We start from the raw sequence: 13,873 nt of genomic DNA, 5'->3' as shown, positions 1-13,873 counted from the left end.
CTAATATAATGGTTTAAGATTTTTCCAGTTTTATCATATTCTGGACTGTGGGGAGTGGTATCCTTTTCAGCTTAATTTGTTAACTTTTGGAGAAATACATCTAACTTTGAAAACGTGCCTTTTAAGGTGGCTTATTTATTATCACTGGAATTTCCTGGAGTCTTTGTGAGTCCTGCATTGTCTTTCCTCTAGTAGACATGCCATACATTTATTCATTTAAAAAACAAAACATTTCTTGTAGAAAACAAATTTCTTGTAGAAAACAATCCAGGGAATTTAATTGCATTCTGGCTCCTGTTCTTGACATTTACTTTGTTATGGCAGTTGGTCATCTTTATCGTAGAGATAAGTCGATAGCAAATTAAGACATGAGAAAAATCTATGTAATTGATTTTATGTCTTTACATTTTATAATTCCTTTTTGTAGGTTTTGGAAAAGTCAGTGTTAGAAGAAACTAATAAATAATAATTCAACAAGTGTTATGAGGGTCTATCATGTGCTAGGTACAGAAGGATATATAGAAATCAGACAAAGTGATTTGCTATAGAAGTTGCATGAATTCTTACTAGGAAAAGTTGTTGTCAGTCTACTCTAACAAGCCGGTAAGGTCACGTTTTTTTCTTTCTGATTAAAGTCTGATGACCATGATGGATCTGAAATTGAGAAACTAAAACAAGAAATAACTCAATTGCGCAATCGTGTCTTTCAGGAAATTTATCATGAGCAGGAGGAATATGTAAGTATTTGATTCTTTGAAGTTTTGAATTAGTTTTTATTAGAAATTGAATTAATATATCCATTTTATGAGTGGACTGTAATCACAAAAATACAAATTATGTTGACAGTAATATTTATGTGAATTTAGAGATTAACTTCTGATGACAAAATAATTCAGAACCGTTGTATGAAATGTGGAAAATTATAAAGAAGAAAAACCATTACCTACAACTTTTTCATTCAGTAGTAAGAGTAGGAATCACTGTTAAATTTTTATTTATTTTAAATTTTTTTTAGCAAGTTGTCTTTTTCCTCCTTTTTTGAAATTTTTATTGGTGAATATTGGGAAACAGGGTGTTTTTCCAGGACCTATCAGCTCCATGTCAAGTTGTTTTCAATCTAGTCGTGGAGGGCGCAGTTCACTGGTCCATGTGGGAATCGAACTGGAGACCTTGTTGTTATGAGCGCTGTGCTCTAACCACTGAGCTAACCGGCCGCCCGATCACTGTTAATTTTTGACTTAACTTTGCTTTAGTCTTTTTCTGCTTGGTTTTTACAAGAATTGAGATTATAGCATAAACACAATTTGTACATTGCTTATATTCTGTTTAATATAAAGCCTAAAAGTTTTTCCTTTATTAATATGTATATGAACATCATTTTAACATAATGCTGCCTGAAATGACAGCCTTAATGCAGCAGTATAATTTAGTTGAAGAATATAACAAAATAAAACTACTTGGTTTTGGGGGAAGTTACATCTTTAGGTCTCCAGTCTGCCACTAATTTTTGTGACCTTTGGAGAGTCAGTCAGCACGTTTTCTCTTTAAAATGGAAAGAATATTGTATTTTTTTGTTTCAGGGAAGACGTAATAAGTTAAACACTGCTTTGAAAAATAAAAATAGTATGAAAATAATAGACATTTTAAGTTATGTTTCATTTAGCAAACTCATATGCTTGTGTGTACTTTATTATTCACCTTGGATAAAATAGTTATCTCCCAGTGACTTGACAAATGTCTAGAAGTTTTATTTAATTAACATGTGGTAAAGGACTTTTCTAAGGATCTCAATTTTCACATTTGCATCAAAGTGGCTTTTATAGAGCTACATATTCATTTTTTCTTTCAAGGCTTTTATGCTTTTTTTCCCTCATAAATGAAATAGCCATTATTTTAAAAATGTCATTGTATTCTTAATTTTTTGAGAAATGAAGACAGTTTTATGATTCAAATAGGTATATCAGCACACTTTTTCATTTTAGCTTGGAAGTGAGTGCAGACTTTCACCTTAGGCAGGATTTTGTGCCTGTGTATGTACACCAAGCTTAAAATTGATAATTAAGTTTTATTCTGTTACTAAGATGGTAATTTAGATCCAAGATGATTCTTGGTTTTTATTTGATATTTCTTGTAATAGAAGGCAAAATCAGTGGTTATTTATCTTACTAAGTTATACATCTTATTAGATTATGCATATTGTTAGATATATAATAAGGAAGATACTGGTATATTATTTTTTCCTGAAGACCAACATATCACAATTGAATATATATTGATCTATAATTTTTTAAATTTAGGAAAAGCTGAGTAGCTTGACACAGAAGTGGTTCCCTGAGGTACCTCTGCTTCATCCTGAAATAGGATTACTTAAGTACATGGTAAGCTTTGTTTCCCCTGAGAATTACTGCTTGCAGAGAGTGTTGAAAACTGATGATGTTAAAATTGTGTCAGTGTTAAATGTATAATATCCTTACTATAAAAATATTTCTGATGAATAGTTTCTGGGTATTATTAGAACTTTTCCTCAAAACACTCTTTAATACTGGCATAGTATATTTTAATTTTTATATTAATTGGCATGTTTTCTGTGGGTTCTCACAGCCATTCAATACACTGCATGGCACTTATTTGAATTACAGGTGTTTATTTTTTGAAATGACAAGTAGTTTTAGCTGCTGTTCCAAGCTTTAGAATAAAAGTAGGACACTGCTAGTCATGAGGACTTTAAGCGGAATGTGTCTTTTAAGTTAAAGCAGGTTGGAAAAAGAGAAGTTGGTTAAGGTAGAGATGTTGATGCGGGTTTAGTTTTCTAGGCAAGCAGGATTCAAAGTGTGGGAGGTCAGTGTATTAAGACATACGTGCATTATGGAGCAGGATATAAACTCTGGTTCTCGGCAGAATCTGTGAGATCTTGTTTTATATTGCTTGCTAGGGATAGGGACTACATGCAATATTTATTCTTTAAGATTGTCATTATATCCATGATAATAACTTAAAAATGGTATTTACAGAGACTTATGAACTCATAAATATGTAAGATAAAAATCCTTTAAATTGTTAAAGCAATTACTGTAGAATATTTTCAGAGTAGACTTTAAAATAATGTGGGTTTTCCCTTGCAATTGTTTAACTCGGGCTTAGAGTCTATCTCATGTAGGATGGGTGAGTGAATATGTGGTGCTGTGTAAGACTTGAAATTGAATTAAAAATGCTAATCTATTTTATTGTGGAAGATTATAAAAGGTTTGAATCATGGCTTATGGGTATCTTTAATGATTTTAAGATGTTTAACTGTGATGTATACTTAGAAAACCCTGTGGGTTGAGTTTATATTGTAGGTTACTTAAATATACTGACAACATTTACAAAAAGAACCAAAGAACCATTTTACAACCCTTCTTACTAAAACTACCCCACAATAAAACTTAGCTTGATTTAAACTGTTGATGCGTTTTAGTGCAAAAAATTATTCCTTTAAAAAGTAGCAGAAATATCTAAGTAGAATTAAAATATTTGAAAACCATTTTCACTTCTGAGGATTCCACTTCAAACAGAGACAGAAGTGTTAGAATTATTTCATCGTAGTCATAATTTTTAGATTTCTCATTCCCATTCTACAATCTCCTTTTTATTATCATTTTAATGTATTTAGGAAATACATGAAGTTTTCCAAGTAAACATCAGGGATCCTTGGAAGCATGTTTGGTTAATCCCAGTCATCTTCAGAATCTGTTCTAGAACTGTAGCTGCAATTAAATGTATAGTGATAACACTTTGGGTGGGAGGAGTTCAAAGACAGGATCTAGAAAAAATGTGAAACTTTAGATATTTTTATTTTATGTAGTTTAGATATTTCTATTTTAGTGGTTTCTCCACTAGGGATGTTGATGTCCAGTCCATCTAATAGCATGTAACTAATTATATTTATGATTTAAAAGTACTTGGATTGTTTAGATACTTCAACTGTAACAAAAACTTTTGCCTAGAATTCTGGTGGTCTTCTTACAATGAACTTGGAACGGGACCTTCTTGATGCTGAGCCCATGAAGGAACTTAGCAGCAAGCGTCCTTTGGTATGTTCTGAAGTTAATGGACAGATAATTCTTTTAAAGGTAAGTTGAAGTTCTTCTGAATTGTGGAAGATTGAGAAATATAATGGGGAGTGGTTGTGTTACTTTACAGGAAAGTTAAAAACCTACTATTTGTTTTCTAAATCATGAGTTGACTGACATGATAATTATACTTCCTGTTTTATTGCCAGAACTAATTTTGAGTATAAAACTTCCCTCATTTCCTAAATAATATATATCTTTAGTAGGATATACTTGTTTTCCTTTTTCAGGTGACCTTATTATATTCTATCCAACAGCCTTATAAAATTCTTGTTTTTTAAAAAAATTTCTCTTTGAAATCTTAACTGTTTTGCCAACACAGTCTTCTATTCTTTGATTTCTTCCGGGATTTCTTCTGACTGATTTGGGAAACTGTTAATCATGATAATAGGATAATTAATTTGGCCTTAGTAGCAACGCATTATAGAATGTATATTAAACTACAGATAGAATTGTTCTTTCTGTTCTAAATCATAGCATTCAAAGCAGATAGAAAAAGTACTTAAACAATTTAAAAATAAAATAGATGTAGTGTAATTTACATAAAAATCATTATGTTTAAGCTGGAGTGATGTATTATTATAATAAGTGGGATTTTTAATCTTGGAATTACCAGTGTCTTTTTTTTTTTTTTGTTACAAGGGCTATTCTGTGGATGTTGACACAGAAGCTGGGGTGATTCAGAGAGCAGCCACCTATCATAGAGCTTGGAGAGAAACTAAAGAAGAGTCTGGGTTACTACCACTGATATTCCTATTTTTGTGTAAGGTAAAGTTCTTATACTAATCTCTTGTAGAAAACATTTTAAAAAGTTTTAGCTCTAAGTTTTAGAGAGGGATTTCGTTCTTTTTAACATAAAGAAAAAGTTATCTTTTACAATCAGTGCACACTAAAAATATACTGAAGAATTTTTTACTTTGGCTCTCATTCTGTTTTGCTTCTTAGTCCGATCCCATGGCTTATCTGATGGTCCCTTACTATCCTAGGGCAAACCTGAGTGCTATTCAAGCCAGTGTGCCTCTGACTTTAGAAGTAAGTAAAGAACACTATTTCCATGGATATACTGGATGAGAAAATAATACCTAATGTTTATTGAGGGCAAACTGCATGCTTTATGCTATGTAAAATTTTGATTCCTATTATTCTAATTAATTGTCACATCAACCCTGTGATATAAGTTATCCCTTTATATACAGATAAGAAAAATGAAGCTCACAGAGATTAAATGACTTGCACATATTCACTCAGCTGCAGAGTTGGGACTTGAAATTAGGTCTTTTTGGTACCAAAGCTTATGCTTGAAACTGTTAAGCTATACTGTATGTACTCATAAGTTGCGTGGTATAGCACTTGGCATTATAAATGCTAAGGGATAGCTTTAATTTCTATTGTAAATGTGAATTAGTAATAACCATAAAGGATGCCCTGATGATTCTTTCTACCCTTTAACACTATTTGTTTTAGTGTCTTTTTTTTCTAGATGCTTTATATAGTCATTATATGTAGTTTAAGTCTTCTTAGAGACTGAAGTCTCTTAAGTCATATGTAGAATATATGATGTGACCAGTTACATAATCAGGCCTTCTGGCCTTTAATTGTTTCTCTGTGCTGGTTCATTTGGAGGAAGCCATACTCATTTCTGGAAAAATCTTTTAATTAGAAAAAATTCGTGTATTAAAATGATTTGTGTACTTTCTGACTTCTTTTGTGTGTACTTATCTATAGGAAGCATTAAAGGTCATGAAAGGTGTTGCCCAGGGCCTGCATACATTGCACAAGGCTGACATAATCCATGGATCACTTCATCAGAACAATGTATTTGCTTTAAACCGTGAACAAGGAATTGTTGGAGATTTTGACTTCACCAAATCTTTGGTAAAATACCGTGATTTTACAAATAGGTTCTAGACTTCATTTAATATTAGTAGGCAGTAGTTCAGCACATTTACATGATGTAATTTATTATAAGATCTTTGCCTTCAGTTAAGGTGTGTCATGTAGTACAAGTAATTTGCTAGGGGCTGGAACAATAGTTTCTAAATTTGTGCATTATGTTTTTCAGCCATAAGTCTTAGGAGTAGGCTGACATTATAGTCAATGGCGCTGACATCATTGATCATTAATTATTTTATCATCATCAAGAAACATTTAATTGCTAGGAAATACACAGGGAAAACTAGGTGACCATCTCCTACCTCCCCCACTGCTGGTGCCCTCCGCTCAATAGATTAAATTTAGATATACATACTTTGCTATTTTTTTAATTAATGGGCATTTTAAGAAACTTGGGAACCTTGGACTAAATGGAAAACATTTAGTTTAAGTGTTAGTTCAACTACATTGGCTGTTAATTTGGTCCCATTTTACTTCACAACAGGCAGTTTGTAGAGATAGCAAATATCAGATAATTAATGAGCATATTGTGATCTTTTTTATTTCTTTTTGGTAGAATGGGCAGTCCTAAAATAGACATACTTGTGAGGGAGCAGTTCTCTGTTTTAAGATAACAGCTTTATTGAGACATAATTCACATATAATGTGTACAATTCAGTAGTAGTTTTTAATACATTCACAATGTTGTACATTGATCACCGCTATATAATTCCAAACATTTTTAATCACCCCCAAAAGAAACCCCATACTGAATTGCAATCAATCCCTATTTTCTCCTCTGTTCAGTCCCTTGGAAACCACTGAATCCGCTTTGTCACTGGATTTGCCTACTCTGGACATTTCCTATAAATGGAATCATATAATATGTGGCTACTTGTGATTGGTTTATTTCACTTAGCATAATGTTTTCAAGGTCCATCTGTGTTGCAGCATGCATCTAAACATCATTTCTTTTAAAAATGCCCAAGTTAATATTTCATTGTAAGGATATACCATATTTTGTTTTTACATTCATCAGTTGATTGACATTTGGGTAGCTCCCATTTTTTGATTATTATGAATAATGATGCTATGAACATTAGTATACAAGTTTTTTGTGTGGATATATGTTTTCATTTCTCTTGGGAGTGGAGTTGTTGGATTATATGGTAACTCTGTGTTTCACTTCTGGTGGAACCAAACTTATTTTCCAAAGTGGCAGCACTGTTTTACATTCTCATCAGCAGTATATGAGGATTCCAATTTGTCTTCATCCTTGCCAACATTTTATTGTCTGAGCAGTTCCCTTTTGATAACATAAATCATAATGCTTTATCCTTTGGTCATCTGCGAGTCACAAGTTAATGCCACCTGTATATATGTAGTTAATGATTTTCGTATAGTAGCTCAAAAAGATAAAATGACAACGTAGAACTGTAATGAAATGCTGGATTATAAAGTATTTACACAAAGTAGATTTGCTGGAATATTTATCGTATTAATTTATCTGAAAATTAAATAACATCCTAAAAATAACTAAATTATGAATTTTAAAAAGTTCTAAATTCTTAGGGATCCTGGTTAGTTTACCTTTTAAGCATGCCATTTGCACAGCTGTAGACACCATTTCTACTCCAAGAATTATTCTACCTATTTAATACTGATTGGTCAACTGTATTATCTCACAAAACTGTTTTAATCTTTAAAATTATTTACTCTGAAATGCATATTTATTGATTAAACTCACCTTTTGCTTTATTTCTCACACCATTTTCAGATTGAAATATTAAGCAGGAAGAGAAATTTGAAAACTAGTCTGTGGTCAAGATGACCGCTTTGCAGACTGTAGCGTGCATATGAATCATCTAGGGATCTTTGTTAAAGTGCAGAATTTTAGAAGATATCTATTTTCAAATCTTTTCAAAACAGAAAAGATACAACTACTTGCACTCAAAACCTGCTCTGACACTATAAAAGATTATTATAATTAATATGAGAGCCTTGGTCAATTTTTTTCAAGCTTTTTGATCATAGACCTGACATTTTACTTTGATAAAACTACAAACCCTTATTACTCATGATGCACTCTAATATATTCTTTCTTGTCCATTCTGTTCTCTTTTATTTTTTAAAGGACTACTGCTTGTGAATCCAAATAAAGTATACTTGAGCTGCACTAATGTCAAAATTAAATAAATAAATAAAATGCAAATTTTTATTTAGCATTTCTGGGATGGAGATTCTATATTTCTGAGAAGCTCCCAGGTGATGCTGTGGTTACTGGTCTTTGGACCACACACTGAGATGCAAGGATAAAGATAGTAGGAGGAGAAGAGATGGTTAGCAGTTAGTGATGTATGCTAGGTAATTATTTTGCTAATTACCTTTAGGTTTGCAATAAACCTGCAAGGTAGATATTATCTCCATTTTACAAAATAATTAATTTAGACTTAAAGAGGTTAAAGCCCAGGGCAACACAGCAAGTAAGTGGGGGGGGGGGGGAATTTCAGCCAAGGTTTGTCTGAATCCGGTGTTCACGTACTTGTCACAGATCATTCTTCAACACAATAGAAAAGGTATACTTAGAAAATGGTCAGTAAGGAAGGAATGTACTTTGTAGACTTTCAGTTTTTAAAAAGTTACTTAGAATTTTTAGATTTAGAAAATAACACTCCTTCTTACCCTTATGAAATTTATTTTTTTTTTTAAAGTACCAAATGTTTAAAGAATCAGTGGTTCTTAGTTTTGAATCTACTTGAGTCTGCAATGTGAAATGTAACCAAAGTCTCACTGTTAATTTTATGAGACTGATTTTAGGAGCAATTTATGATAGCAGAAATTAGGTAAAAATTCTTGAAAGCAAAAAAGAATGACATATTGCAAATGAATTTTTGTTGTTGTTGTTGATTAAATGCTGAGTACTTCACAGATAGCCATGTTAACTGTGTTGCCTCTAAGATACTTAACCTGTTGTTTTTGTAGAGTCAGCGAAGTTCAGTGAACATGATGGTTGGTGACTTGAGTTTGAGATCACCTGAGTTGAAAATGGGAAAACCTGCTTCTCCAAGTTCTGACTTGTATGCTTATGGCTGCCTTTTATTGTGGGTATGTTATTTTTTTAATTGAAACAGATCAGTCATTTTTATATATGTATATTTATATTTCAGTATGTTAAATTCATGATTTAGGGTTTTTTCTCAACATCTGGTCTAGTGTGCCATTTAAGGGTGCTGTTTCCTTGTTGATTGTCTCTCTAGAGGATCTGTCCATTGGTGTCAATGGGATGTTAAAGTCTCCTACTATGATCGTATTACTGTTGATATTTCCCTTTATTTTGGTCAGTATTTGCTTTATATATTTAGGTGCTCCTATGTTGGGTGCATAAATGTTTACAAAGATTATATTCTCTTGTTGGATCGATCCCTTTATCATTCTGTAATGTCCCTTCTCTTACTATAGCCTGTTTTAAAATCTGTTTTGTCTGATATAAGTATTGCTACTCTAGTTTTTTGTTCATTTCCATTCTCATGAAATATCTTTTTCCATCCCTTTACTTTCAGTTTGTGTGTCTTTTGATCTGAAGTGGGTCTCTTGTAGACAGCATATATGTCCATTTAGCTACTCTGTCTTTTTTTTTAAAATGCATAAGTTAGCAACAACATTTATTACATTTTATTGTGTAAAGTCTTAACATTATTCTATTTTTTCCCCTTGTGGGGGGAAGGCCTCCCCCCACACTCCAGTTCAAGCTGTTGTTTCTCAATCTAGTTGTGTAGGACACAGCTCTCTGGCCCATGCTGGTATTATGAGCCTTGTTCTTCCCACGGCTGAGGCAGTCGGTCGCCAGTCATTGGTCAGCCACTCACAGCAGCTCACGGCAGCTCTTGCCGTCTTCTGGCTGCTCACACTGGCTGCCAGACACTCACTCTGGCCACTGGCTGCTCATGGCAGCACACGGAAGCACACAACAGCCCATGATGGCTGCCAGCCACTCATGCTCGCTGTTGGCCACTCACGCTGCGGCCACTCATGGCAGCCCACGGCAGCTCACGCCAATCTCTGGCTGCTCACAGCCACGCAGCTCCAAGGAGAGCTGTTGTTCATAATCTTAGCTGTAGAGGGTGCAGCTCACTGGCCAATGTAAGAATCGAACCAGCAACCTTGGCGCTAGGAGCATGGCGCTCCAACTACCTGAGCCACCGGACCAACCCTACCCTGTCTTTTGATTGGAGCTTTTAATCCATTTGCATCTAAAGTGATTATTGATAGGTACATAGTTATTGCCATTTTATTATTTGTCTTTACATTTTTTTTTTTTCCACCCTTCTTCTTCTTAAAGAAGTCCCTTTAATTTTTGTAGTAATACTGGTTTGGTGGTGATGAACTCCTTTAGCTTTTTCTTGTCTGGGAAGCTCTTTCTCCTTCAATTTTAAATGATAGCTTTGCAGGGTAGAATAGTCTTGGTTGTAGGTCCTTATTTTTTGTCACTTGGAATATTTCATGCCAATCCCTTCTTGCCTGTCAAGTTTCTGTTGAGAAATCAGATGACAATCTTGTGCTGTTCTGTTTGGGTGTTTTCTGCTACCTTAGCTTCTAAATTTCTGATTCGATCCTCTGCTTTATATAATCTGTTGATTCCCTGTAATATATTCTTCATTTCAGTTATTGTATTCTTTATTTTTGACTGGTTCTTTTTTTGTTTTCTATCTACATTTTTATGTTTCTTATCTCTTTGTTGAAGTTCTCCCTGAGATCATTGGACATCCTTATAACTAGTGTTTTGAACTTCGCATCTGGTAGATTGCTTGTCTTCATTTTGTTTAGTTCTTTTTCTGGATCATTGTTCTATTCTTTTATTTGGGAGATGTTTCTTTGTTGTCCCATTTTGGCTGCATCCCTGTCTTTGTTTCTATATATTAGGCAGGGCTGCTATGTCTCCTGGTCTTAGTTGAGTGGCCTTGTGTAGTAGGTGTCCTGTGGGTGCCAGTGGCGTGGTCTTCATGGTCACCAGTGCCAGGTGCTGCAGGTGTGTCCCTTGAGTGTGTTGTGTTTGTCTTCCTGTTGTAGTTGAGCCTTGGTTGCTATTTGCACATCAGTGGGAGGGATTGACCTTTGGCCTCACTGGTTGTGAGGACTGGCCATGACTATAGTGAAGGAGCTGTTGTACAGGGGCTGACCCGATGGAATAGGATTTGCTTTAGCAGAGCTCTTCCCTTTGGGTGTATCATTCTAGGAGGTGGCCAGGTGATGCTCCAGCTCGGTTTGAGGCTGGCCCTTGGGCATACCAGCCCCAGGGCAATCTGGGAGCATACCTGCTGCCGGCCAAGTTCAGCCACAGCCTGTACTCTGCCTGGGGCCACCTAGCGTGAGCCACAAGGCAATCTACAGATGACTGCCACCCGCGCTGTGCTTATTCATGTCTTGAGAGGCCAAGCCCCAAAGCAAGGCCTGCTGTAGCTAGTGCTAGCCCTGGGGCTGCTCATCCAGAGGTATGGGACATGCTGAAGCCAGATGCTGCTTGTTGGGTTTGTAAACTTTTGAGAGACTTTAGGGGAAGGCATGAGCCAAGGCAGACAGTTTGTATGAAAAAGCCACTGGAGGCGGCTTGGGTGTGTCTGAAAGTTGGATGGGCCTGGGTCTTGAATCAGCAAGGTGGGGTGAATGAACAGTGTTTACCAGGTTGATGGAGACTCAGATATGGTGGCTGTCTGTGTCTGCCTGTGTCTGCATGCAGGGAGGGAGAGGGCTCAACAAAGAAACAATGGCTTTCGCCAGCTCCTCCATCTGGGAGAAAGCTGCCCCGCCAGCCCTCACCTTGAAGCCAGACACTAGTTCCTCCCCGTATGTCTCTGTCACCTTTTAAGCTGCTGCCCCAGTGCTACAGCTCAGAGTGAGTGAGTCTGTCAGTGGGTAAGTCTGTGTACAGGTCCTATAGGAGGAGCGCCTGGAACTGTAGCTGCCCTCTATCTCAGCCACAATTTCTGCTGGTTTTCACAACCAGAAATTATGGGGATTTCTCTCCCCAGTACTAGAACCCTGGGCTGGAAAACTTGGTCTGGCACTGGGACCCCTTGCTCCTCTGGGGAGGACTTCCTCGGAGGAGATATTTCTCCTGATTTTTAACAGCCACACATGAGTGTAGGGCCAGCCTGTTCCACATCTCTGCCCCTCCTACCAGTCTCGAGGTAGCTGCTTCTGTATGTTCCTAGTTGTAGGGCTTCAATTCAGCAAGATTTCAGGCAATTCTCAGTCTAATCTTTGCATTTTAATTGGGGAAATTTGAATCATTTACACTTAACGGTGATTATTGATATGTTAGGGTTGTTTCCCATTTTATTATTTGTTTTGCTGTTACTGTTTTGTGTTAATTTATTTCAATTTTCTTGCCTTCATTTGGCTTGTATGAGCATTTTTTGAGTCCATTTTGATTTATTTATAGTGTTTTTAAGTGTATTTCCCTCTATAGTTTTCTTAGTGGTTGGTCTGGGTATGAAGATATACATATGTATTGTATCACATTATACTGATATCAGAATTTTAATGCTTTCAGTGAAGTAGAGAAGCCTTCCATTCAGGTTCCTTACCCTACCCATTTGTAAATATCATTGTCTTGAGCATCAGATAGTGTTATAACTTTTATTTCAATCATCATATTTGATTTAGGAAGCTCAGGATAAGAAGGATAGTCATTGGCATTTACTCATATTTCTGTTTTTTTCTATTGTTTTTTTATTCCTCCCTGATGATCTGATGCTCCTTTTTAAAATTATTTTCCTTTTTACTTGAAGTACTTCCTTTAACCATTCTTTAAGAGTATGTTTTCTAGTGACAGATTTTTTTAGTTTTCATTTATCTAAGAACTTCTTGATTTCATCTTCATTCCTGATGGATAGTTTTACAGGATATAGATTTTGTGGTTGAAAGTTGTTTCCTTTCTTCAGTTGATAAATGTTTTGTCACTTCGTCTGTTCTCCATAGTTTCACATGTGACCTTCTCTATTATTAAAATTGGTATTCTTTTATAGGTATTGTTTTGTTTATCTTTGGTTGCTTTCAAGGGTTTCTTGTTTGTTTTTAATTTTCAAAATTTCATTAATTTTGAGTTTATTTTATTTGTGTCACTTTTTTTTTGAATGGGTGGGAGTCATAAGGTCATAAGGTCCTTTGTCACTATGTTGTTCCTCCAGTCTTGGGGTCTCTAACCAGTTTGACTTCCTCTCTTGACCTTTCAGAGATCTCCTTTGGTCCTTTCATGTTATTTCCAGCTTCATAGTTGTATTTAGTGGTAAGAGTCAGGAAGAAACCATAAGTCCTTCTTATTTTTTTTCTTTCTAATAATACTTCTGCTCATTTTTAAGTTTATTGTGTGGAACTTATTTTGGTCTGGATTTAAATAAACTATATAAAAGAAAAATACAGTGGTACCTCAGGTTTCGAACGTCTCTGTTGATGAACATTTCAGTTTACAAATGCTGTAAATTTTATGGATCTATGGTATCATTAGGTAGTAAAATTCATGCTAAATTTGCAGCTTTAGGGGTTGATTTTAAAGGTCTGGAATGGATTAATCCATTTTGCATTACTTTCTATGGGGAAATCGTGCCTTGGTTTTTGAATGTTTCATAACTCGAATGGTCTTCCGGAATGGATTATGTTTGAAAACTGAGGTACCATTGTAATGAAAACTGAGGTACCATTGTAAATATGATATTTATGAGATGAGTAAAATTCAAAAACTGGGTATTTTAAACAAGTATCAATATTTAGTGTGATACTGTGATTGTGTCAAAATATACTTTATCTTTTAGAAATATGTACTAAAATATTTGAAGATAAAATTATGAGATATATAGGATTTGTCTCAAAAATAAAATACATGGGTTTGCACA

General features: G+C 34.9%; 1 protein-coding gene across 1 annotated transcript in view; it reads left to right on the top strand.

Moving 5' to 3' along the window:
• Window positions 1-13,873, top strand: part of STK31 (serine/threonine kinase 31) — a 73,105-nt gene that overhangs the window by 48,236 nt on the left and 10,996 nt on the right. The window contains exons 15-21 of the mRNA XM_033088928.1: window positions 636-737; window positions 2,298-2,378; window positions 3,987-4,112; window positions 4,755-4,880; window positions 5,058-5,144; window positions 5,838-5,987; window positions 8,967-9,089. Of these exons, the coding sequence (XP_032944819.1) occupies window positions 636-737; window positions 2,298-2,378; window positions 3,987-4,112; window positions 4,755-4,880; window positions 5,058-5,144; window positions 5,838-5,987; window positions 8,967-9,089 (795 nt within the window). The remainder of the gene's footprint in view (window positions 1-635; window positions 738-2,297; window positions 2,379-3,986; window positions 4,113-4,754; window positions 4,881-5,057; window positions 5,145-5,837; window positions 5,988-8,966; window positions 9,090-13,873) is intronic.

Source organism: Rhinolophus ferrumequinum, chromosome 20, assembly GCF_004115265.2.
Source record: "Rhinolophus ferrumequinum isolate MPI-CBG mRhiFer1 chromosome 20, mRhiFer1_v1.p, whole genome shotgun sequence".
NCBI lineage: Eukaryota > Metazoa > Chordata > Mammalia > Chiroptera > Rhinolophidae > Rhinolophus > Rhinolophus ferrumequinum.
Note: the sequence above shows the minus strand (reverse complement) of the source record. Positions and strands in the feature narration are given on the sequence as shown.